General features: G+C 40.7%; 1 protein-coding gene across 1 annotated transcript in view; it reads left to right on the top strand.

Annotated features, from left to right (window-relative positions):
* GALNT10 (polypeptide N-acetylgalactosaminyltransferase 10) overlaps positions 1–24,970 on the top strand; it is a 514,012-nt gene that overhangs the window by 213,408 nt on the left and 275,634 nt on the right. The window contains exons 2-3 of the mRNA XM_007946422.2: positions 20,352–20,454; positions 23,593–23,731. Of these exons, the coding sequence (XP_007944613.1) occupies positions 20,352–20,454; positions 23,593–23,731 (242 nt within the window). The remainder of the gene's footprint in view (positions 1–20,351; positions 20,455–23,592; positions 23,732–24,970) is intronic.

Here is a 24,970-nt window from a genome sequence, read left to right as displayed (position 1 = left end):
CCCCTGCGACTATGGTTCTAAGCACACCAGTCCAACTACTCACTCCCTCTGGGTAGCTGGCTGTGGCCAAGATGTGACTACAACCTAGTCCCTTGTCAGGTCTACTATGTACCTGGAAATTCTTACAGAACATAGCAGCAATACACTTGTAGAAACATTGCCTGCCAACTCTATATATGGTCTTGGGCACACTCCCTCCTGCACAGACATACTAATATTTAGCCTGTCCAACCATCGGTTGTTGTTGTTGTTGTTAGGTGCCATTGAGTCGTGGCCAACTCATAGCGACACTATGCACAGCAGAACGAGACATCGCCTGGTCCTTAGCCAGCTCCATGATTCTTGCTATACTTGAGCCCATCGCCACTGCCCCCATGTCAATCCATCTCATTGAGGGCCTTCACCTCTTTCCTCAACCCTCCACCTTACCAAGCATGACATCCTTCTGCAGAGAATGGTCCCTTCTGACAACATGACCAAAACATGTGAGACGAAGTCTGGCCATTCTTGCCTCCAAGGGCATTCTGGCTGCACTTCCTCCAGGACCAAACTGTTAGTTCTTCTAGCAGCAGTCCATGGTACTTTCACCATTCTTTGCCAACACCACAGCTCAAAAGCATCAATTCTTCTTCAGTCTTCCTTATTCATTGTCCAGCTCTCAGATGCATATGAGGCCATTGAAAATACCATGGCTTGTGTCAGGCACACCTTAGTCCTCAAGGAGGCATCTTTGCTCTTCAGCACTTGAAAGAGGTCCTTTGCAGCCGACTTGCCCAGTGCTATACGTCGTCTGATATCCTGACTGCTTCTTCCATTGGTGTCAGTTGTAGAACCAAGGAGGTAAAGTCTTTGACAATTTCAATCTTTTCTCCATTTATCATAATGTTGCTTATAGGACCAGTTGTGAGGATTTTTGTTTTCTTTATATTGAGATGTAATCCATACTGTATTCTTCAATCTTCATCAATAAGTACTTCAAGTCATCCTCACTTTTCAGCTAGCAAAGTTGTGTTGTCAGCGTATCTCAGGTTGTTAATGATTCTTCCTCCAGTCCACATGACACATTCTTCTTCATATAGTCCAGGTTCTCAGATTATTTGCTCAGCATACAGATTGAATAATTATGGTGAAAGGATACAACCCTGACACACTCCCTTCTTGATTTTAAACCATGTAGTGTTCCCTTTTTCTGTTCAAACAACAGCCTCCTAGTCTATATACAGGTTCCTCATGAATACAATTAAGTGTTCTGGAATTCCCATTCTTCCCAATGTTATCCACAATTTTTTATGATCCACACAATCAAATGTTTTTGCATAGTCAATAAAATATAAGTAAACATTTTTCTGGTATTTGCTTTCAGCTAAAATTTATCTGACATCAGCAATGCTATCCCTTGTTCCATGTCCTCTTCTGAATCCAGCTTGCATTTCTGGAAGTTCTCTGTCAATATACTGCTGCAACTGCTTTTGAATTATCTTCAGTGAGATTTTACTTGCATGCAATGTTAATGATGTTGTTCAATAATTTTCACATTCTGTGGGATTACCTTTCTATTCAAAGGGTACAAATATGGATCTCTTCCAGTCCGTTGACTAGGTAGCTGTCTTCCAAATCTCTTGGCATAACCTAGTGAGTGCCTCCAGAAGGACATCCATTTCTTGAAACATCTCAGTGGATATTCCATCAATTCCAGGAGCCTTGTTCTTCGCCAATTCCCTCAGCACAGCTTTGGCCTCTTCCCTCAATACCATTGGTTCTTCAACATATGCCACATCCTGAAATGGATGAAGATTGACCAGTTCTTTTGATACAGTGACTCTGTGTATTTCTTCCATCTTCTTTTGTTGTTTCCTGCATCATTGAATATTTTACCCATAGAGCCTTTCAGTATTACAACTTGAGGCTTAATTTTTTTCCTCAGTTCTTTGAGTTTGAGAAATGCTGAGTGTATTCTTCCCTTTTGGTTTTCTAACTCCAGGACTTTGCACATTTGGTTATAGTAACCAAACTGGCTTTGCCTGTTCGAGCTGCTCTTTGAAATCTTTTGTTCAGCTCTTTTATCATTTCTTCCATTTGCTTTAGCTACTCTGCTCAAAGGCAAGTTTCAGAGTCTTTTCTGACATACATTTTGGTCTTTTCTTTCATTCTTGTATTTTTAGTGACCTCTTGCTTTCTTCATGGATGATGCTCATGATGTCTTCCCACAATTCTTCTGGTTTTTGGTCATTGGTGTTCAATGCATCAAATCTATTCTTTAGATGGTCTCTAAATTCAGAAGGGATATATTCATGGTCATATTTTAGCTCTTCTGGACTTGTTTTAATTGTCTTCAACTTCAAGTTGAACTTGCATATGAGCAGTTGATGGTCTGTTCCACAATCAGCTCCTGGCATTGTTTTGGCTGAAGATATTGAAGTTCTCCATCACCTCTGGCCACAGATGTAGTCAGTTTGATTCCTGTGTACTCTATCTGGTGAAGTCCACATGTGTAGCTGCCATTTGTGTTGTTGAAAAAAGGTATTTGCAATTAATAAGTCGTTGGTCTTGCAAAATTCTATCATGCGATCTCCAGCATTATTTATATCACCAAGGCCAAGTTTTCCAACAACCGGTGATTCTTCTTTGTTTCCAACTTTTGCATTCCAAACAACAAACACATCTTGATTGCATATTTGGTCAATTTCAGACTGCAGAAGTTGATAAAAATCTTCAATTTCCTCATCTTTGGCTTTGGTGATTGGTGTGTAAATTTGAATAATAGTAGTATTAACGAGTCTTTTTTGTAGGCATACGGATATTATTCTATCACTGACAGCATTGTACTTCAGGATAGATCTTGAAACATCCTTTGGATGATGAATGCCACACCATTCCTCTTTAAACCGTCGTTCCTGGCCTAGTAGATCATATGGTTGTCTGATTCACAATGTCCAAAACCCATCCATTTCAGCTCACTAATGCCTAGGATATCAGTCTTTATGCACTCCATTTCATTTTTGACAACTTCTAATTTTCCTAGATTCATACTTCATACATTCCATGTTCCATTTATTAATGGATGTTTGCAGCTGTTTCTCCTCAATTTGAGTCGTGCCATGTTAGCACATGGAGGTCCTGAAAGACTTAATTTATCCATGTTGTCAATCCCATCTATCCAACCATATATCCCTGTTTACCTTTCCTGACAACACAGTACTGTATGTCCAAAAAGGTTGGTTCATCTTTGTTGTCTGTACTTCCCATGCACCTCTCTATGTCTTCCTCTTTCCCAATGCCATCGTGTTCATCACTCATATTTGATACATTGCCCTTCTCTTCACCCAAATCAATACTTCACTTTACCTATCTGAAAGTGTTCCCTTCCCTCCATTCCCACCCTTGGTAACCAACAAAGAAAAATTCTTTCCATGTATAAACCTTTCCCTGACTTTTTATAATAACACACTAATACAATATCTTTCCTTCTGTGATTGACTTATTTCACTCAGCATAATGTCCTCCAGGGAGCTCTGGTGGCGTAGTATCTAAGGTATTTGACTACTAACCAGAAGGCTGGTGCTTCAAACCCACCAGCCACTCCTTGGAAGGAAGGTTGGGCAATCTACTTCTGTAGTAATACCACCTCGGAAACCCAAGGAGGGGTCACTTTGAGTCGGGTCCAACTCGATGGCAGTATGTATGGTTCTTTTTTTTTTTTTTTGGTAATGTCTTCCAGGTTCATCCGCGTTATGCAATGTTTTGCAGATTCTCTGTTATTCTTTAAGGTTGTGTAGTATTCTGTTGTGTGTATGTAACATAGTTTGGTTATCCATTCTTCTGTTGATGGGCAAGTAGGTGTTTTTATCTTTTGGCTATTGTAAATAGTCCTGCGATGAACATGCGTGTGTATGTATCTGTTCTTGTCCTGGCTGTCATTCTTTAGGATATATACCTAGTAATGGAATGTCTGGGTCAAATGGTATTTTTAATTCCAACTTTTGAAGGAATCGCCATACTGCTTTCCACAATGGTTATATCATTTTACAGTTCCACCAGCAGTGTATGAGAGTCCCAATCTCTCTGCATCCTCGCCAGCATTTGTTATTTTCTGTTTTGTTGAACTTTGCTACTAGTACTGGGGCAAGATGGTATCTCATTGTTGTTTTGATTGCATGTCTCTAATGGCTAATGATCATGAGCATTTCTTCATACGTTTGTTGACCGCCTGAATATCCTCTTCGGTGAAGTGTCTATTCATGTCTTCTGCCCATTTTTTACTTGGATTGTTTGTCTTTTTGTTGGAGTTTTCTATAAATTCTGGTGATAAGTCCCCTGTCAGATATGTCATTGCCAAATATTTTTTTCCTGATTTGTAGGTTTTCTTTTGACTCTTGGAGAAGTCTTTGGAAGCACATAAAAGTTAATTTTTAGAAGGTCCCATTCATCTAGTTTCTCTTCTGTTGTTTTTACATTTTGGGTTATACTTGATAGTCTATTTGTGCCATATATTGTTGTTGTTGTTATGTGCCATCAAGTTGTACCCAGCTCATTATGAGCACTCCTTGGGTTTCTGAGGCAGTATCATTATGGAAGTAGATTTCCCAACCTTCCTTTTGAGAAGTGGCTGGTGGGTTTGAATAGCCAGCATTCTGGTTAGCAGTCAAGTGCCTTAGGCACCATGCTACCAGGCAGTTTCGACTAATGTGGCTGTATAGTAGGTTTTGAGACCTCAGTGTGAGGCTTCCTACTTTGTTCTTCTTCAATAGTGCTTTGCTTATCTGAGGTCTCTTTCTTTTCCATATAAAGTTAGTCATTGGTTTTTCCACATCCTTAAAGGATGTTGATGGGATCTGGATTGGGATTGTATTGAATGTATAGATTGCTTTGAGTAGAATTGACATTTTCACAGTGTTCAGTCTTCCTATCCATGAGCATTGTATGTTCTTCCATTTATGTAGATCTCTTAGGGTTTCTTGAAGTAGTGTTTTATAGTTTTCTTTGTACAAGTCTTTTGTGTCCCTGGTAAGATTTATTCCCAAGTATTTTATTTTTTTGGTAGCTATTGTAAATGGTAGGATCTCTGGTAGCATAGTGCCTAAGGCACTTGACTGCTAACCAGAAGGCTGGCTGTTCAAACCCATCGTCCACTCCTCAGAAGGAAGATGGGGCAATCTACTTCGGTAGTGATACTGCCTCAGAAACCCAAGGAGGGGTCACTATGAGTCGGGTCCAACTCAATGGCACATAACAACAACAACAACAACATCGTAAATGGTATTATTTCCTTGTTTCCTTTTCAGCAATCTTTTTGCTGGTATAGAGGAATCCAACTGATTTTTGGATGTTGATCTTGTATCCTGCCACGATGCTAAATCTCTCAATTAGTTCCAGTAGTTTTTTGACTGAGTCTCCTGGGTTTTCTAGGTATAGGACCATATCATCAGCAAACAGGGATATTTTGACTTCTTTACCAGTTTGGACGCCTTTAATTTCCCTTCTTGACTTGTTGCCCTGGCTGGGACTTCTAATACAGTAATGAATAGACATGATGATAGAGGGCATCCTTGTCTGGTTTCTGTTTGCAAGGGGAATGGTTTCCATCTCTCTTCACTGATAATAATGTTGCATGTTGATTTTACATGTATGCCCTTTATTATGTTGAGGAATGTCTCTTCTATTCCTATTTTGCTGAGAGTTTTGATCAAGAATGGGTGTTGGATTTTATCAAATGCCTTTTCTCCATCAATTGATATGATCATGTGGTTTTTTCCTTTGTTTTATTTATGTGGTGGATGACATTGATTGTTTTTCTGATGTTGAACCATCCTTGCATACCTGATATGAACCCCACTTAGTCCTAATTAATTATTTTCTTGATTTGTTGTTGGAGTCTATTGGCTATTTTATTGAAGATTTTTGCATCTATGTTGATGAGACATATTGGTCTGTAGTCTTCCATTTGAGTGATTTCTTTGCCTCGTTTTGATATCAGGGTTATGCTTGCTTCATAAAATGAATTATGGAGAATTCCATCCTTTTCTATGTTTTGGAATAGATTGATTATGCTTGGTGTCAGTTTTCTCTGAGTGTTTGGTAGAATTCTCTGGTGAAACCGTCTGGGCCGGACCTTCTTGTGTTGGTAATTTTTTTATGACCTCTTCAGTTTCTTCTTTTGTTACAGATCTGTTCCACTTTTCCACCTCAATCTGTGTTAGTTTAGGTAAGTGGTGTGTTTCTAGAAATCTGTCCTTTTCTTCCAGATTTTCAAATTTGTTAGAGTACATTTCTTCTTAGTATCCTGATATTATCCTTTTTATTTCAGTTGGCTCTGTTGTGACATTGCCCATTTCATTTCTTATTCATGGTATTTGTGTTCTCTCCCTCATTTCCTTTGTTAAATTTGCCAGTGGTTTGTTAGTCTTATTAATCTTCTTTTTTAAAAAAGCAGCTTCTAATCTTGTTGATTTTTAACTCTTGTCTTTCTATTTTCTGTTTCAATGATTTCTGCTCAAATGTTTATTATTTCCTTTCTTCTGGTGTGTGTAGGCTACTCTAGAGCTTCTTTTTCTAATTGTTGGAGGTATTGGGTTAAGGTGTTGATTTTGGCTCTTTCTTCTTTTTTGATGTATGCACTTATTGCTATAAATTGGCCTCTAATCACTGGCTTTCTCAATAAGTGAAGCTTTCCAGTTGTTTGTGTCTGGAATGTTCTTTTGATTCCCAGCAAGTGGAGCCTATTCTTAAGTCCCCAGAGTCTTGAAGAATATTGTCACTTTAAGTATCCAAAATGGTCGTACTGCTTGTAAACATTCAAAATGGCTGTGCCCTCCAGATAGGCAAAAGTCCACAGCTCAGCCCACCTTCCTCTTGCTGCTTTCCCTTTTATTCACTAGCCACCAGTGCAGTCCTCTGTGCAGCCCCTGGCTAGCAGGGCCAATTTTTAGGTTAATTCTTAGGTCCTAACACCCCTTGGCAGTATGTAAGCTGTCTGTGCCATCAGGCTCTTGCTGACAGACCGCAGCTCCATATGTCTCTTTATTCGGTGTTTTCATACAGGTTCTTCTGCAAATTGGAGTTTAGTCCACTTCTGTGTCCTTATCCTCAAAGCTCAGGGCTCCAGGATTATCTTCTGTATCTGTGTTAATTGGTTCCCCTTTTCTTTGCTGAAGAGAATCTGTGCAGTCTGTCTGCCTATTCTGCCATCTCACTGGAACTCCCCATTCATAGAGGAAACCTTTTAGGTTTGATTCTTTTTCTCATGCATCTTGGTCCTGGTTTTAGCAAATGGTGGGTTTTTCCAAATCAACAGCCTACTGAATGGAACTTGAGTCAAATAAGCCTCATTAAGTCCAAATTTTGGGCTGGCCAGTGACTTCCCTCTTGCCTGGAGTAAGAATGTCCCTCAGCCTACAAGTGGGAAACATTTTCTCTGAATGAAAACAAAATTGTCTTTCTCCCTGGATCTCTCTCACAGGATGAGGATAATTTTGATATTAATTAGAAGTAGATAGGTAGTGTTTTGGTGATCTAGTGCTGCTGTAACAGACATACTACAAACATATGGCTTGAACAAACAGGAGTTTATTGTCTTAGAATTTAGGAGGCTAGAAATCTGAGTTCAAAGCGCTAGCTCTAGGGGCTTGGTGAAATCCCCTCTACCTTGGGCTTCAGGTCTGCCTCTTGCTCCTGGCTCACTGTAGCTAGAGGCTTCTTTTAACTCAGATAGCTGCTGGCTGCTGAGGCTGACAGACCCAAAGGTGATGAATAAAATGGCATAGTCCCAAAATTATCAAACAACACAGCAGGCCACTGGTTGAAGTCCAGGAACAATCTGAAGATCACAGACCATATGGCAGGCTGCTGAATGAAAATGAAATCTCTGCTACATGCAGGGTCCAAACATGCCAAAAAGCTCAGAGACCTTTCTCAAATCTGTTTTCCTATATAATGGAAACCAACCACATCCCCAAGGCAGCTATTCAGGTGCTGCAGTAGTTTCCACCATAGAGTTGGTAACAGTCTCATCCTGAGGAATAACTACATCCAGCTGCCTAGCTACTCAAAACCAGGCCCAGCCAAGTAGTAAGATATTTTTATTTTTTTATTTCTGGAGCTTTGGTTCACCCCCTTACTTGTTCAAAGACCTTCTGTGGCTCCCAACTGCCAAACAGCTCAAATGCAAAACCCTCCAATTCTGGTGCAGATTCTCTCTCTTCCTGGTCTCATTGTTCTCTCTCTCTCTCTCTCTCTCTTTTTTCCCTCTCCCCCCCCCCACTTTATTGTGATTTGGGTGAAAGTTTACAGAGCAAATTCATTTTCCATACAATAATTCATACACATTTTGTTTCATGACATTGATTGCAGTCAACACTCATAATTTACAGCTCTCTTCCCACTTCTTCCCTCTGGTTAACTTTTCCCATAATTTACAGCTCTCTTCCCACTTCTTCCCTCTGGTGTCCTCCTTTCCTGTGCATTCCCCCCTTCTGAGCTATCTCCCTGTGTAGATGCTGCCTTCCTGATCTCCCATGGTTGATTGTTCTAAGTAGTGTACCTAAGTGGTATAAATATTCATCTTATATGCCTGTCTGTTGTTTGGCTTGAAGCCATGGAAGTGAGTTCAGTTCCAAGCTGAAAGGGTGACTAGAGGCCACAGTCTTAGTGATTTCACCAGTAAGCCTAGGCCTTTTTTTGATTTTGAGTTTTGTTCCACATTTTTCTCCCACTTTATCCAAGATCTTACTAGTCTCATTGCTCTTGACTGTCTTTTGTACCCAATTACTTCAGCCAAACCAGGCTTCTTGCCATTTGGTAAATAGGGCCATTCACTTCTTTGTACATGTTTTCCTTCTAGATCAAGGCTCACCCCGTTGCTACCAGTTAAAATCCTACTCATCCTAACAGGCTCCTCTCAAATACTCTGCTTCTATAGGAAGCTTTCCTGATTATTCCAGGTAGAATTTAGTCTTTGACTCTTATAAAAATCTGTCTCCCCCACAGTTTTCAGGCATAGTAGACTCTGAGTAATCATTTGTTGGATTAAATTAATAAACAAACAAACAAACAAGCTATGTCTTCAAAGCTCATGAACTCAAAGTCCATTTAACCAATTGTCTAAATTCTTTGCTTAAAGTAACTTTATGCTTTTGGGAATATAACTTTGATGATAATTTTGAAGAAGGTGTTTTGGGTTGTGTGTGTTTGAAGATTATTAAAATAATCTACTTAGCAGGTAAATAGATGTTTGGAATTATAGATAGATACATAGATAGATAGACAGATTTTGTTGTTGTTGTTGTTATGTGCCGTCGAGTCAAACCCGACTCATAGCGACCCCTCCTTGGGTTTCCAAGGCTGTATCACTACGGAAGTAGGATTGCCCAACCTTCCTTCCGAAGATAGACAGATAGATATAGATATTTAATTTAAACCTCAAGACAAAATTAGTCTAGCATTTTCATAGGTGCTAGTTGAGCAGGGAGGGGGTATGAGCCATCCAAAAAATTACAGCTGAATCTGGTCTATAATTTGTAATACATCCTCAGACCCTGGATGAAGCAGATAACCTGTTCAGTTTTCCTTCCAGCATTGCCATTTTACAGCACACAGCCCTCCTTCCATTGTTTTGAAGGTACTAGCCAGTTCGGCCAGAGATGCAAGTGTCCTTGCTGAGCTGGCTTTGCAGAGTCTGCAGTCCTGGGATTAGAGTATGCATTTTAACAAATCTTTCTTCTTTGCAGAATACAGTTGGCTTGCTTCACTGCAGTTCTTCCCTCCCTCCAAAGGGTGCCGGGCACGCTAAATAGTGATTAAACAAAAGATTAAAATTCCATTTGTGTGTGTGAGTGTGTGACTGTTTGAACACTAATCGATTCTTTTAGTGGAATGTTAAGTAAAAGCATGCAGATACCAGAAGCAGTTATTTAGAACAGTCAGTCAAAATCCATTTCCAATTTATTGTTTAATGTGATTTCCATATTAATTCTGCCAGCCTCCTCTACAAACTCTCCCTCACTTCTCTTCCCATGCTCCTTCCCAGCCCCTTCGCTCTCTGAGCAAAAGGACATCTGGAAACTGAGGGGAAGAAAAGTAGTGAAAGATGATTGCTGAAGGAACATAATCACAGCTTTTATAGACAAATCTTTGAGTCTATAGAATCAAACTTAAAATTACCTCTGGATTAAAATCCTAGACATGCTTTTCTACATAATATTAAGTGATTGTTATTGCATAAGAATTACTGTCTCTTGAAAAGCATTGTTCCTACTTTCCTTGTTGTTAAAGGTTTTGAGACATTTGTTTCTGTTGTAGAATGCCACTGTAACTAAGAATTTTTCCTTTCCTGAGGAACACTAAATTTCTGCATGGGAACGTGACCTCCTCCTAATTGTTGTTGTTGTTATGTGCCGTCGAGTCAAACCCGACTCATAGCAACCCCTCCTTGGGTTTCCGAGGCAGTATCACTATGGAAGTAGGATTGCCCAACCTTCCTTCTGAGGAGTGGCTGGTGGGTTTGAACCGCCAGCCGTCTGGTTAGCAGGCAAGTGTCTTAGCCACTATGCTACCAGAGCTCCTAATTAGGAAACTCTAAATCCTCTTAGTAGTTGAATCAGATCAGGTGTTAAATAGGTTGCCTGTACAGGACCCAGGAATCCATGGTGGTACAGTGGTTAAAGCATTCATCTGCCAACTAAGAAGTCATTGGTTCAAACCCACCAGCTGCTCCATGGGAGAACGATATGGTAGTCTGCTTCTATAAGGATTTATATCCTTGGAAACCCTATGGGACACTTCAACTCTGTCCTGTAGGGTCACTGTGAGTTGGAATTGACTCAACAGCAGTGGGTTTGGTTTTTTTGGGGGATGAAGAGGGCAGGACTCAGTTTTATTGTTAGATTCTTATGCCCTTCCCTGTCCCAAAAAAATAGCCATCACAAACACCAGAACATACCTTGTTTTTATAACTTTCTCTAGAAGTAATGTATTAATAGTATCCCTCCTTTACTGAGAGGACTAACTTTGTGTCACGTGCTGGCTAAATGCATTGTATAGATTAGCTCATTCAATCCTCCCAGCAATGCCCAGTAGTAGGTACTGTTATTCTGTTATTTTTCTCTATTTGTCCCTTGAGGAAACTGGGTTAGAGCCACCTACTCAGTAATTGGAACCTACCCAACTCTGGAACCAGAATGCTCTGAGTCATTAAACTAGACCTACCTACCTCACTGATGAGCATTCATTCATTCAGCTGATATTTATTGAGGACCAAGATGAGCCAGGTATTAACTTAGAAATGCACAATGAAGAGCCAAAACAGACATACCCCTGCCTCAAGAAGCTCTTCAGGAGTGACCAGCCAGTCTGATTTAGTCTTTGGGACTAATAGGCTATAGAATTTAGGGCAAGTCCCTTTTACAAAAGTAACCCCAGATTCCATATTTATAAAATGAGGCAATTGGATTTAGAAAAATGGTTTTCCAACTTCATTGTGAATCAGAATCACATGGGGGATTGGTTAAAAAACACATCTTCGTGGGTTCATGTTTCTAGATTCTTTGATTTAGTAGGCTCAGAGTGAGGCCAGGTTTCCTAACTACCACCCTTTGAGAGAGACTAACGTGGCTGTGTAAGTGCCTACACAGCGTCTGTCTTATCATGTGTGTAACCCTTTGTCTACCACAGTGCCTAACCCACAATGGACGTCAATAAACAATTGGTTGTTTGAATGGTCTGGGGTTTCTTAATCTTCACTGTCTCTAGGGACTCTGTGGCTGTCCTCGGAAATTTCTGAACCATCTGAAATTTACCACAATTTTTGTTTAGGTTTGTGGGTAAGATTGAGAGCCTTCTGGTTCTAAATACTTTCAATTTTAAGATTGAAACCAGTTTTGTTTTCTCCTATAAAAATACAGACGTATTATTGAATACCTTTTCAATGTAGGTAATGAAATTTGAATGATACCTGTATCAAATTTTGATAACAGGTATCAAAGTGGTTTGGTGAGAAGATGCCAGTTTATAGTGGGAATCAAAGGATTTGGCTCTTATCCTCTTGTCTCCTTGTGTGACCTTGGTTGGGTAGCTTGACCTTTGGGGGCCTCAGTTTTCCTGCCTTTAAAATAGGGAGTGAACTAATTGTCTCTGAGCAGCTGCTTAGTTCTATTTCTCAGGACCTGTAGAAGCTGTGTGCTTAGACATTCAAAACTCCATGTGTCAGCAAGCCCCAGAGTTCTTGTGGGAAAATGTAAGAACTAATGAGACCACCTAACACAGCATAGGTCAACTCTGCAGATCCGGGGAAGGAGGGAAGGAAGTGTGCACGTCATTAAGGCAAAGGCGGTAGAGAGAGTAGAAGCTATAGGTGTGAAACTCTCTTAGTTTCCAGCCGTGTCAGTTCAGTAATTCACTGTTTCATTTTGGGAACATGATCCAAAGAGTTTTATTCTATGAGGTCATGACTCTGAGATTCAATCCCATTCCCTGTTCCCAGTAGTGTGAAAAGACTTTCTCAAACATATAGAGGAAACAGTGACTTTCTGCCTTGAAATGTCCTTTAAAGGTCACCTGGTAACCCTGTTACAGAGGCCCTGGGTGGTGCAAATGGTTAATGCATGTGGCTACTAACTGCAAGGTTGGAGATTCTAGTCTACACAAAGGTACCTCTGAAGAAAGGTCTAGCGATTTATTTCTGAAAAATCAACAACAACAAATGCAACCCACTGCCATGGAGTCAGATCCAATTCATAGTGACCCCTCCTTGGTTTTCCGAGGAGGTAGCACTACGGAAGTAGATTGCCCAACCTTCCTTCCAAGGAGTGGCTGGTGGGTTTGAACCGCCAGCCTTCTGGTTAGCAGTCAAATGCATTAGGCACTTCGCCACCAGAGCCACTGAAAACCCTAAAGAGTAGAGTTCTTCTTTAACACACATGGATTGCCATGAGCTGGAATCCATTTAATACCATCTGGTTCTTTAACCCTTGCTACACAAAATGTCTCTTGTAGCACCTGAGAGGCTGTTAGAAATACAGAGTTGCAGACTCCAACCTAGACCTGCTGCATCAGAATCTGCATTTAACAAAATCTTCGTGTGATTGTAATGCTTATTAAAACCTGAGAAGCATTAGTTCTCATGCAGCACATGTTCCCTTACTTTCCATCCTAGAGAACAGTCAGCACCCTATTCCAGGCCTCCTCTCACTCACTCACTGCCACCAAGTTGATTCCAACTCATAGCAACCCCCATTGGGTTTCCAAGGCTGTGAATGTTTACTGAAGCAGATTGCCTCATCTTCCGTGAAACAGCTGGTGGGTTCAAACCACTGACTTTTTGGTTAGTAGCCACATGCCTTAATCACTACACCACCAGAGTTCCTTAGGCCACCTCTAAGGTCAGGCAAATTACAATCTTCACATCATCTTGTTACATCCTAGGACAAATCCAGCTTTTGGAGTTTTTTTGTCTTAGGCCAACCCCGCAATCATTCAGTAACTTCTGCCATTGGCACTCTAGCCTCAGGGCCTCATAGAACAAGATCAATCTTTTGGTGTTCCTTGAGGGCTTCTAGTCTTCATGTAGGAGTTGTTGTTGTTGTTTTTAGGTACCATTGAATCATCTCTGACTCTTAGCAACCCTCTGTACAACAGAACATAGCACTGCCCAGTCATGCACCATTATCACAATCCTTGCTATGCCTGAGCCCATCATTACAGCCACTGTGTCAATCTATCTCATGGAGAGTCTTCCTGTTTTCACTGACCCTCCACTTTATCAAGCATGATATCCTTCTCCAGAGAATGGTCTCTTCTAACCACATGACCAAAGTAGGTGAGGCAAAGTCTGACCATTCCCGCTTCCAAGGAGCATTCTAGCTGCACTTCCTCCAGGATAGATTTGTTCATTCTTCTGGCAGTCCATGGTACTTTCAGTATTCTTTGCCAGTACCACAATCAAAAGCATCAACTCTTGTTTGGTCTTTCTTGTTCATTGTCCAGCTTTCACATGCATATGAGGCTATTGAAAATACCATGAGTTGGGTTAGGTACACCTTAGTCTTCAAAGAGACATCTTTGCTTTTTAGCACATTAAAGAGGTCTTTTGCAACAGATTTGCCCAGTGAAATATGATGCCTGATTTCTTGATTGGTGCTTCCATTGTTGTTGATTGTGGATCCAACTAATATGAAATTTTTGACAACTTCAATCTTTTCTTCATTTATCGTGATGTTCCTTATTGGTCCAGTTGTGAGGATTTCTATTTTCTATATGTTGAGATGTAATCCACACTGCAGATTGTATTCTTTAATCTTTATCAATTTGTGCTTCAAGTCATCTTCACATTCAGCAAACAAGGTTGTGTCGTCTGCATGTCTCAGGTTGTTAATGACTCTTCCTCCAATCCTGATGCCATGCTCTTCTTCATATAGTCCAGCTTCTCAGATTATTTGTTCAGTTTAGAGATTGAATAAGTATGGTGAAAAGATACGATCTGGTGCATGCCCTTCCTAATATTAAACCATGCATTGTCCCCTTGTTCTGTTTGAATGACAGTCTCCTGGTCTATATACAGGTTCCCCGTGAGCACAACTAAGTTTTCTGGAGTTCCTGTTCTTTGCAATGCTATCCATAATTTGTTATCCACACAATTGGATGCTTTTGCATAGTCAATAAAACACAAGTACACATCTTTCTGTTACTCTCTGCTTTCAGCCAAGATCCATTTGACATAGCAATGATATCCCTCATTCCATGTTATCTTCTGAATCCAGCTTACATTTCTGGAAATTCCCTGTCAGTATACTGCTACAAACATTTTTTAATTAACTTCAGCAAAATTTTACTTGCATGTGATATTAATAATATAGTTAGGTAATTTCCACATTCTGTTGGGTCACCTTTCTTTGGAATGGGTACAAATATGGATCTCTTCCCATTAGTTGGCCAGGTAACTGTCTTCCAAATTACTTGGCATAGATGAGTAAGTGTCTCCAATGCAGCATCCATTTGTTGAAACAACTCCATGGGTATTCCATCAGTTCCTGGAGCCTTGTTTTTCACCAATTCCTTCAGTGCAGCTTTGACTTCCTTCAATTCCATTGGTTCTTGATCATATGCCACTTCCTGAAATAGATGAACATTGATCAATTCTTTTTCATACAGTGACTCTGAAGAGCTGAACAGAAGATTTCAAAGAGCAGCTTGAGAAGACACAGTCAGTTATTATAATGAAATGTACAAAGACCTGGAGTTAGAAAACTGTGCTCGGCATACTTGTCATTTCTCAAGCTGAAAAAACTGAAGAAAAAAATTCAAGCCTTGAGATGTAATATTGAGAGAGTCCATGGGCAAAATATTGAATGATGCAGGAAGCATCTAAAGAAGATGGAAGGAATACATGTAGGGCTAGGAGCTGTCATGTTTCAGTCTTCACACAATAGTTTCTAATCTCCATCCAGGATACATTCCTTTATATTCCAGCATGTTGGTCACCAGGGTCAGACAGACAGTGCAAATGAGAGATGAGAGTCTTATGAAAGGCACCAAGGAATAGTGAAGACTGTGACAAACTGGAGAAACATGACCTCCATCCAACAGGGCAGTGGCTACCTGTTACCAGCTTGGAAACTGAGAGAACTCAGCCCAATATTGCCAGATAGGTTTTCAAGTGAAGCCAATAATCATGATAGTTTTGATGTGAAAGCTCTCTGGGTTTTTTTACACGGGCAATTAAAACAAAAAACAAAACCTAGAAAGCTACCAAATTGTGTTTGTAGGTGACCACAGTCCTCAGGTTTTGGCCAGAACAAGTGTGTCACTCCTTATTGGATACAACAGCCCAGATTTGATCTGACTAGCACAGAGCAGGAACGATTATTGCCTCCTTCATTCTAAACTAAACCAGAAAAACCAAACTCACTGCCATCAAGTCAATTCCAACTCATAGCAATCTCTTTGGGTTTCTTAGGCGGTCAATCTTTACAGAAGTAAGATTCCCCAGTCTTCTTTCCACGGAGTGGCTGGTGGGTTTGAATCACAAACTTTCTGGTTAGCAGTCAAATGCCTTAGGTACTACACCACCAGAGCTCCTTCATTCTAAACCAGTACAGTAGCCTTCAAATTTAAGTTTATAGCAGAATCACATGAAGGACTAGTTAAAACACAGATGGCTGGGCTCACTCCTGGAGTTTCTGCTTCAGGAGATCTGGGGCTTCCAAGAATTTGCATTTCTAACAAGTTCCAGGAATTGATGACGTACCCATTGAGATATTTAAATAAACTGATGCCGTACTGGAGGCACTTACTCTTCATGCCAAGAAATTTGGAAGACATCTACCTGGCCAACTGACTGGAAGACAGCCATATTTGTACCCATTCCAAAGAAAGGTGATCCAACAATGTGGAAATTATCGAACAATATCATTAATATCACACATAAGTAAAATTTTGCTGAAAATAATTCAAAAACAGTTACAGCAACATATTGACAGGGAACTTCCAGAATTTTAAGCTGGATTCAGAAGAAGATGTGTAACAAGGAATGTATCATTGCTGATGTCAGATAGATCTTGGCTGAAAGCAAAGAATACCACAAAAATGTTTACCTATGTTTCGTTTACTATGCAAAGGTATTCGACTGTGTGGATCATAACAAATTATGGAAAACATTGCAAAGAATGGGAATTCTGGAACACTTGTGCTCATGAAGAACTTGTACATAGACCAAGATGTAGTCACAACAGAACAAGGGGATACTGCATGGTTTAAAATCAGGAAGAGTGTGTGTCAGGGCTGTATCCTTTCACCATACTTATTTGATCTGTTTGCTGAGTAAATAATCTGAGAAGCTGGACTATATCATATAGCAGCATCAGTATTGGATGAACTCATTAACAACCTGAGATATGTAGAAGACACAGCCTTGCTTGTTGAAAGTGAAGCTGTCTTGAAGCACTTACTGATGAAGATCAAAGACTACAGTCTTCAGTATGAATTACACCTCAACATAAAGAAAACAAAAATCCTCACAACTGGACCAATAAGCAACATCACGATAGATGGAGAAAAGATTGAAGTTGTCAGGGATTTCATTTTACTTGGATCTACAATTAACACCCAAGGGAGCAGCAATCAGAAAATCAGACATCATATTATACTGGGAAGATCTGCCTCAAAAGACTAATTCAAAGTGTTACAGAGCAAAGATATGAGCAAAGAAGACAATTGTGCTCCTAACTCAATGGTATTTTCAGTCACTTCATATGCATGTGAAAGGTGGACAGTAAATAAGACTGAAGAAGAGTTTATGCCTTTGAATTGTGGTGTTGAAGAATATTGAAAATACCATGGACTGCCAGAAGAACAAACAAATCTGTCCTGGCAGAAGTGCAGCCAGAATGCTCTTTAGAAGTGAGAGTGGCCAGGCTTCTCACCTACCTTGATCATGTGTCATGGTAAAGTGCAATGTCAATGAAAAAGGGGAGGACCCTCAACAATATGGATTGACATGGTGGTTTCAACAATGGGCTCAAGCATGGCAGAGATTGTGAGGATAGCACAGGGCTGGGCAGCATCTCATTCTGTTGTGCATAGGGTCACTATGAGTTGAAGCCAACTCTACAATACCTGGCAACAAGTTCCCGGGTTTTACAGATGCTGCTGCTTCTGAGGACCACACTTTGAGGACCACAGCTTCAGGTGTGAGCATTCCCTTAAGGCAGGCTGTGTTTGTGGAGCCCCTTCAATCCCTCCAATCACCTACAGTGATCAGCTAAAATTCTCTGACTTTGGGGAGGGCACAAGGAGAAAGCAGTTGGGAGATAGAGCTGGGAAAAGAGCTGTGTGGTCCTTGACAACTCAACATTTACATTGGAGAATCAGAATATTATCTTGGGCAGGTTTATGGCTCTTCCCAGGGCTCAGCTTCCCTGTATTTTTATTTGTTTGGGAGTTTTAATTATTTGCTTGTTTTTAGCAGAGGAATTTTTTTTCAAATGAAATACCACACAGATCCCAGTATATAGAACAGACAGAAGCTTTCCTATACTCGTTAGAGAGTTGGGAGAGGCAAGCCCTTTCTCTCAGCCTCCCTCTTCCCAGGGCAACACTTGAGGTGTCTCCTGAAGAACTGTAGTTTACCCAGTGGAAACCTCTGAACTGATTAAAAAACATTTGCCAGTGAGTCATTCCAACTCCTGGTAATCCCATGTATGCCGGAGTAGAACTGTGCTCCATAAGGATTTCAATGGCTGATTTTTGGAAATTGATCTCTAGGCCTTTTTTCTGAGGCACCTCTGGTGGACTCAAACCTCCAATCTTTTTTGTAACTGAGCATGTTAACTGTTTGCACCAAGCAGAAACACCCCTGCACTGATTAGATGGTCCCTTAAGGAACTTCCAGCTCAACCTCTGTGATTCCTAAGAACCCAGCTAACTGGTTGCAGGCACGTGGCCTGTGTCTCTGCCGTTTCCTTTTCCTCTCTGACCTAGATATCTAGCACACCAACTTTCAGAATTTTCTTCTTGCAACTCAGAGTGGTCTGTAGGAAAGAGAATGCAAAGGATTGTTATTATCATTGGAGCTGTAGTAAGGATATTGAGCTGTTGTGGAAAATCTGCTAACGCAAGGATCAGCCAGAGACTTAATAAACAGTCACGGGGATGGTTTTATTCACGTGTTTTTTTTTTGTTTTTGTTTTGTTTTTTTTAGCGCTGATGCTCCAGCACACTGCATGTTCAGGGCCTTCATAGTTAATTATACAGGAAATGGGACTATTGGATCCTGCATGCCACAGTGGCAAGAACAAGTCTGCAGGATTTTTAATGAGCAAGGTGATCTAAAAACCTGTTCTTATTTAGGTTAGTGCAGAAAATATTTAAATAACTATTTAAATAACCTTGAGGAGTGGTAGTACCTTGGGAAGGATCTAACTCAGCCCACGGGCTAGGTCTGTACACTTGACTGTTGTCTGTGGAAAAGTATCAAATGTGTTCACATAACCCCAGACACTGGAATGCACCCCCCTTTAATTAGAGAAAACACTTCCTAATGGGCCCACAAGGAGGGTTTACCTCCCCAGACACTTAATAAACCCCTCAGAGCTCAACCTCTACTTCATGCTTCCCTTGTGGCTGCTGCATATTCCTTTCCTCATTTAGTCATTCGGTGGCTTGCTTGTACATTCAGCATAGATTTGCCATATGTTCACCCTATTTGGGACCAGGCCCGCAGGCCTGCAGAGGTAGGTTACTGAGACCTGACTTTCTGCCTTGCACTCAGTGCCCCTTCAGGCCAAGACCTGCTTTGCTGGTCTCCACACCTCATATTCTTAGCCCAGGCAGATTGCCCTGCCTGCTGCACATTTCTACTTGTCTGAGGCCCACCCACAGTACACTCGTCCCAATGAAACTCTTTCCAGGTGGAAACAATTTTCATATCACTTTCTCTGGGCCTATCACAGAAGATTCACTTACACTGCCCTGTCCAGCATGGTCCAGCACATTGCCCTAGCCACATGTGCTAGCCCAGACTGAGATGTACTGTCGTAAGTATGTGATACACACTGTTTTCTAAGACTGGTTACCACCTGTGTATCTCAACTGGCAGCCAAATGATGGCCAGACCTATAAGGTGAACAGTAGTATAAGGAGGGTATGCAAACAAAGGGAAGGAGTGGGCCTAGGGAGGAAGTAGGAAGAACGCTATTACAGTGTAGAAATTGTAGTAAGGATGTATATAGATTGTTGAATGGAAAACTAATTTGCTCAGTAAACTTTCACCCAAATCACAAATTACGGAAAAAAAAAAAAACCACAAAAGAAAGAAAGAAGAAAACAAATATACAAAAAAGAGGGGAAAAAAAGACTTGTTATAGAAAAGAAAAAAACCTTGATACTTTTATATTGATTACATGTTGAAATAATAGACTATCGAATATATTGGGTTAAATAAAATATATTATTAAAATTAATTGCATCTGTTTCTTTTTATATTTTTAAAGTGGATACTAGAAAATTATTGGTTACACATGTGGTTTGCATTTGTGGCTTTCATTGTATTTCCTCTGACAGCACTATACTTACCAATATTTTCTTTGGGTAAAAGGGATGTCTGCCCATCTCTTTTCTCACTTGCTGGTTGAGTTCCAGGAAGGTGGGCACTGTGTTCCTGTCATATTTCTAATCTTTGCAACACCTAGCTGGCAGATGGTAGCACTAACCAAGGAATATAGAGTTCATTAAGTGAACTAATAAATGAACAAATAAATTCAATTAATCTAAGAAGTTCCCTTAGGTAGTATAATTTCTAGGTCTGTGTTACTCAGATTTATTTTCCCTTTCTTCTTTTTCATAGTTTTTTCTTTTTTCTTGTTAAGGGCTCACACAGTCGGCAGCAGAAGATCCTTTCCTTGGGTGGTAGGCAGAAGCTGAAGGACTGGCACGACAAGGAGGCCATCAGAAGGGATGCCCAACGCGTAGGTATGGAAGGCAGAATCATCCATGACAGGTCCTATGGAGCTTTTACATGTGCATGTGTGATCTGTGTTTGTGTTTAGCAGGGGTGTCTGGACCTCTACTGCTGCCATACCTTCTCCTGATTCCCAAAACCCTGTCTTTCCCTGGTAGGTGAGTCTTTTGTCCACTCACATCACCAGGTTCCCTGCCTACAGGAAATCTTCCCTGCTACCTTTACTGGGTGATAGAAAAATATCTCCTATTCATGCCGTATTTTACTACTAAAGTGAACAGTAATTATAAAAAGAGCCAACATTTATTGCACACCTGCTGTGAGCAAGGTCCATGCTGTATATTTTGTGCATTTTCTCAGTGAAACCCTACATCAGCCTTCATGGCCCATGTGACAGAGAAGGGATTTGTAGCTCAAGAGGTAGAGTAACCTGCTTATAGTCACACAGTGAGAAAAAGACGGACATGGGATTTGAACCCAGGTCTGGACAGCAAAGTTGATCCCTGATGACCCAGCACCACACACAGCCATGCACAGTCATAGGTTGGATTCATTATGTTGGCTTCGGCTAAAGTTTTCTTTGGCCATTTAGTCTTTTGAGTAGTCCTTCTTGTACTGGGCAGTTGGGAAACATTGAGGTGGATGTGGTGCAGATATAATGTTGAGAATTCTCTTGGGAGAGCATGGATGAGGAGTCAGGAGACCAGCTCTGACACTATTTGCCAGCCAACTTTAGATATGTTCCATACTTTCTGAGCCTTAGTTTCTTCATTTGTTAATAGGGCTTATGCTTCCTACTCTGACAACCTTAGGATGGTGTTTTGAAGGTGACCAAATAAAGTGATGGACATGAAGTAGCTTTGCAGTACTGGAAAGCAATGTAGCAATCAATGCAAGGGAGTGGTATTTTATTCGTTTTTATCTCAGTTAAAGGCCCCCTGTGGCTATTAATTTTTCAAAATTACATGATGACGAAATCAGATTAAAACAAACCTCTGAATAGAGCTGATATAATAACTGATGGGCCAGAGTAGTCTAAAGACATGGCATACATTTTTATGCATGCTAGTGATTTCAAATGAAAGGGGAGGGGTCTGCTTAAATTGAAAAAGGAAACATTTGAAAAGAGCTGATTGGCCAGTTATACCAGAATTGTTAAAACAGTGGTTTTCATCAAGAAAAGAGTAAGCAACAGAGATGTTATTAGTAATGACAGGAACCAGTGTTTGTGGAGCACTGTGTGCCAGGCGTCTTGGTCTGCATTACCTCCTTTTTCATCACATGGATCTTAATTAATGTAAGTGGCAAAACCCAAGACTTAGAAAGGCTAAGGGCGTGCCCAAGATGTCGTAGCTGGGAATCCAAGGGAATATAGGCTGGGCTCCAAACTCTGCTCTTCTTGGCCTTAGCACCTGAACTCCTCTGTACTGCCCGCCTTAATCTTCCCTTCTGCTCTTTTTGTGACTCTCCCAGAATCAGTACCAGGTACTAGCCAGCAGTGTGTTATCATGGAGCACTACAAGTTATTGACGCTGGGGTTCCCTCCTTCATCTGGCTGAATTGAGAAAGCTTCAATCTTTGGGGTCCTCCTCTTAGCTTACACTTTGCTGTCAAGATGATGTTGTCAACATTTACTTTCCAAATAAAGTGGAGGTGTTTCTCAGACCACAAGGTCTGGAAGATGCACTTATTTTTTATTATTGTAAAATAATACATATGACAAAACATTTGCCAAACTCAGTGTTTTTTACATCTACAATTCAGTACCATTGATTACGTTCATCATGTTATTCAACCATCACCACTATTCATTTCCAAATTTTTCGATCACCATTAACAAAGAAGCTCAGTGTCCCCTAAGCGATAACTCCTTTTTCCCTCCCCTTCTGTCCTGGTAACCTCTAGTAGACTTTGTTCTGTATACATTTCCCTATTCTAGATATTTCATAGACAAGGGATCATATACTATCTGTCATTTTGGACTTAGTTATTTCTCTCAGGTTCATGTATATTGTAACGTGGATCAGGAATTCATTTTTGTTTTATGGCTGAATCATATTCAAAGATGCAGTTTTTAATCAGATGGTTTCATTGCCATTTCTTCAACACCTTGGCTAATGGCAGGAGTTAGTATGAACATTATCACTCATTATATTTACCCTGGGAATCCTGAGAATAAGATCCTGGAGATCAGGGACTCATTTCCCACACGGACTGTGCAGAGAGAGAAAAGTGAGCACTTTATGCATCCATATCCATGTCTCAGAGCAGTACTTCTCAGGCAGTCCTGTCCTTGGCTAGGCAGATCCTAATTTGCTTGCTTAAAAACCAAAGCATCTTTTAGCATTTGTGGCAGTTTTGATTGAAGTACAAATTTTTCCTTACTTGGAGAGTAATTATAATATTTCTTCATATCTATATAGTGTTTCATAAATTACAAAAAGCTTTCATGCACAACCTCTCACTTCACTCTTCCAAACATGCTGTGTGAGTATCAGAGGGAAACAAGCTGTAGCTTCAGGAGGTAGCTGACTTGCCCAAGGTTGATCCGTTCATCTATGGTAGACTGGGCTTTCTGTCCAGGTGATCAGCCTCCACAGACAGGGCTGTCTGGGGCTCCTGGTAGAGTGGAGGAAGCATGGACTTTGGAACCCACAGTTTTGGCTTGACAACCTTTCCAAGTCTCAGGTTATCCATCTGTAGAATGCAAGTTCTAATATCCACCATACAGAGTTGATGTGGAGATTACATAAGAATTAAGTGCATGAAGTGCCCAACAGCAGCATCTCAAATAATAGTCATTCCCCCTGAAAACTCTCTATATCTAGGGAGCTCTGGTGGCATAGTGCCTAAGGCATTTGACTGCTAACCAGAAAGCTGGTGGTTCAAACCCACCAGCCACTCCTCAGAAGGAAGATTGGGCAATCTACTTCCAGAGTGATACTGCCTCAGAAACCCAAGGAGGGGTTGCTATGAGTCGCATCCAACTCAACAGCAGTACGTTGCATTTTTTTGTTTGCTCTGTATCTAAATACAAAATTCTATCTTGCAATGTAATCATGTTTTTCATCCATCTTCCCCTACCCCATACACAGTATTCTCATGTATGCTATGACATTAGCAATATAGAATTTTCTCTTTGATTCCAGGAAATGGAGAACAAGGAAGACCTTATCCCATGACTGATGCTGACAGAGTGGACCAGGCATACCGAGAAAATGGATTTAACATCTACGTCAGTGATAAAATCTCCCTGAATCGCTCTCTTCCTGACATCCGACACCCAAAGTAGGTCTAACATCTCTCATCTTCTGGGATCTAAGGCCTTTGCCCCTGGCTTTTGTTGAGAATTGAAGAAGTCAGTACATGAAGTCCTGCTGGAGAAGAGTGATTCTCTCCTGTTATGCAGGGACTTTATACAAAAGCCCACGAGATCACTTCTAGAATTCAGAGCTGGTGTGTTGAGGACATGATGTCTCCTCTGAAGAGCCATTACCTCTCTGTTTGCTGGCATTGGGAACCATGTGACCTCTGCATTTTCCCTTTTTGCTCTGACCCACAAGAAAGTTCAGACTTAAATTTAGAGGGCAATTGTAGTGACAGTTCCAACTTTCACTCTGTCGACTTTCTCTGTGTGATATTGTCATTTCTTTTTTTAAAAAAATCTTTATTGTAGCTATCCCGTGTGCCTAAATATTTATCTCCTTATTATAAGCTTTCTCAAAGCATTTTGAGAGAGGACATGTAATGGTAAAAATGATGACAACAGCAACTAACATTCTTTGAACATGTAGTATGTGTGAAGAACTTCTTATGCATCATCTCAGTTAATTCTCTCAAGTTTCCTGTAAGGTCAGTACTATAATAATACCCACCTTACAGATGTGGAAGCTGAGGCTTAAAGGAGTTTTGTTATTTGCTTAAGGTCACACAGTAAATAAAAAGCTGAGTCAGTCTTAGACACTAGTTCAACCAAAAACTATACTCTGGACTTTATCTGGCCACCATGTTCATATGAAATCAAGGTTGTTGTAGTAATGATGGTGATTTTCTAGAAGAGCAATAATTTGCAAACTTTATGGACTTTAGAATCACCTGGAGAACTGTTAAAACACAGGGTATTGGGCCTCACTCCCATAGTTCCTGATTCAGCAGGTCTGGAATGAGGACTGAGAGCCTGCATTTGGAACAAGCTCCCAGGTGATGCTCATGCTGCTGATCTTGGAGCTATGCTTTCAGAAGGACTACAGTAGGAGATTTCAAAATCATTTTTACATGAAAGCAGTACTAAGTAGCCATTTGTGGGTAAAGTGCCTTGCACATGGACTAAGAAAGCTTCTTGTTGTTGTTGTTATGTGCCGTCGAGTCAGACCGAACTCATAGCGACCTCTCCTTGGGTTTCCAAGGCAGTATCACTACGGAAGTAGATTGCCCAGCCTTCCTTCTGAGGAGTGGCTGGTGGGTTTGAACCACCAGCCTTCTGGTTAGCAGTCAAGTGCCTTAGGCACTACGCTGCAGAGCCCCAAA

The sequence above is a fragment of the Orycteropus afer genome, unplaced genomic scaffold (genome assembly GCF_000298275.1).
Source record: "Orycteropus afer afer isolate SDZICR_OR568_19922 unplaced genomic scaffold, OryAfe1.0 scaffold00160, whole genome shotgun sequence".
Lineage (NCBI taxonomy): Eukaryota > Metazoa > Chordata > Mammalia > Tubulidentata > Orycteropodidae > Orycteropus > Orycteropus afer.
This window is presented reverse-complemented; position numbering and strand designations above follow the sequence as displayed.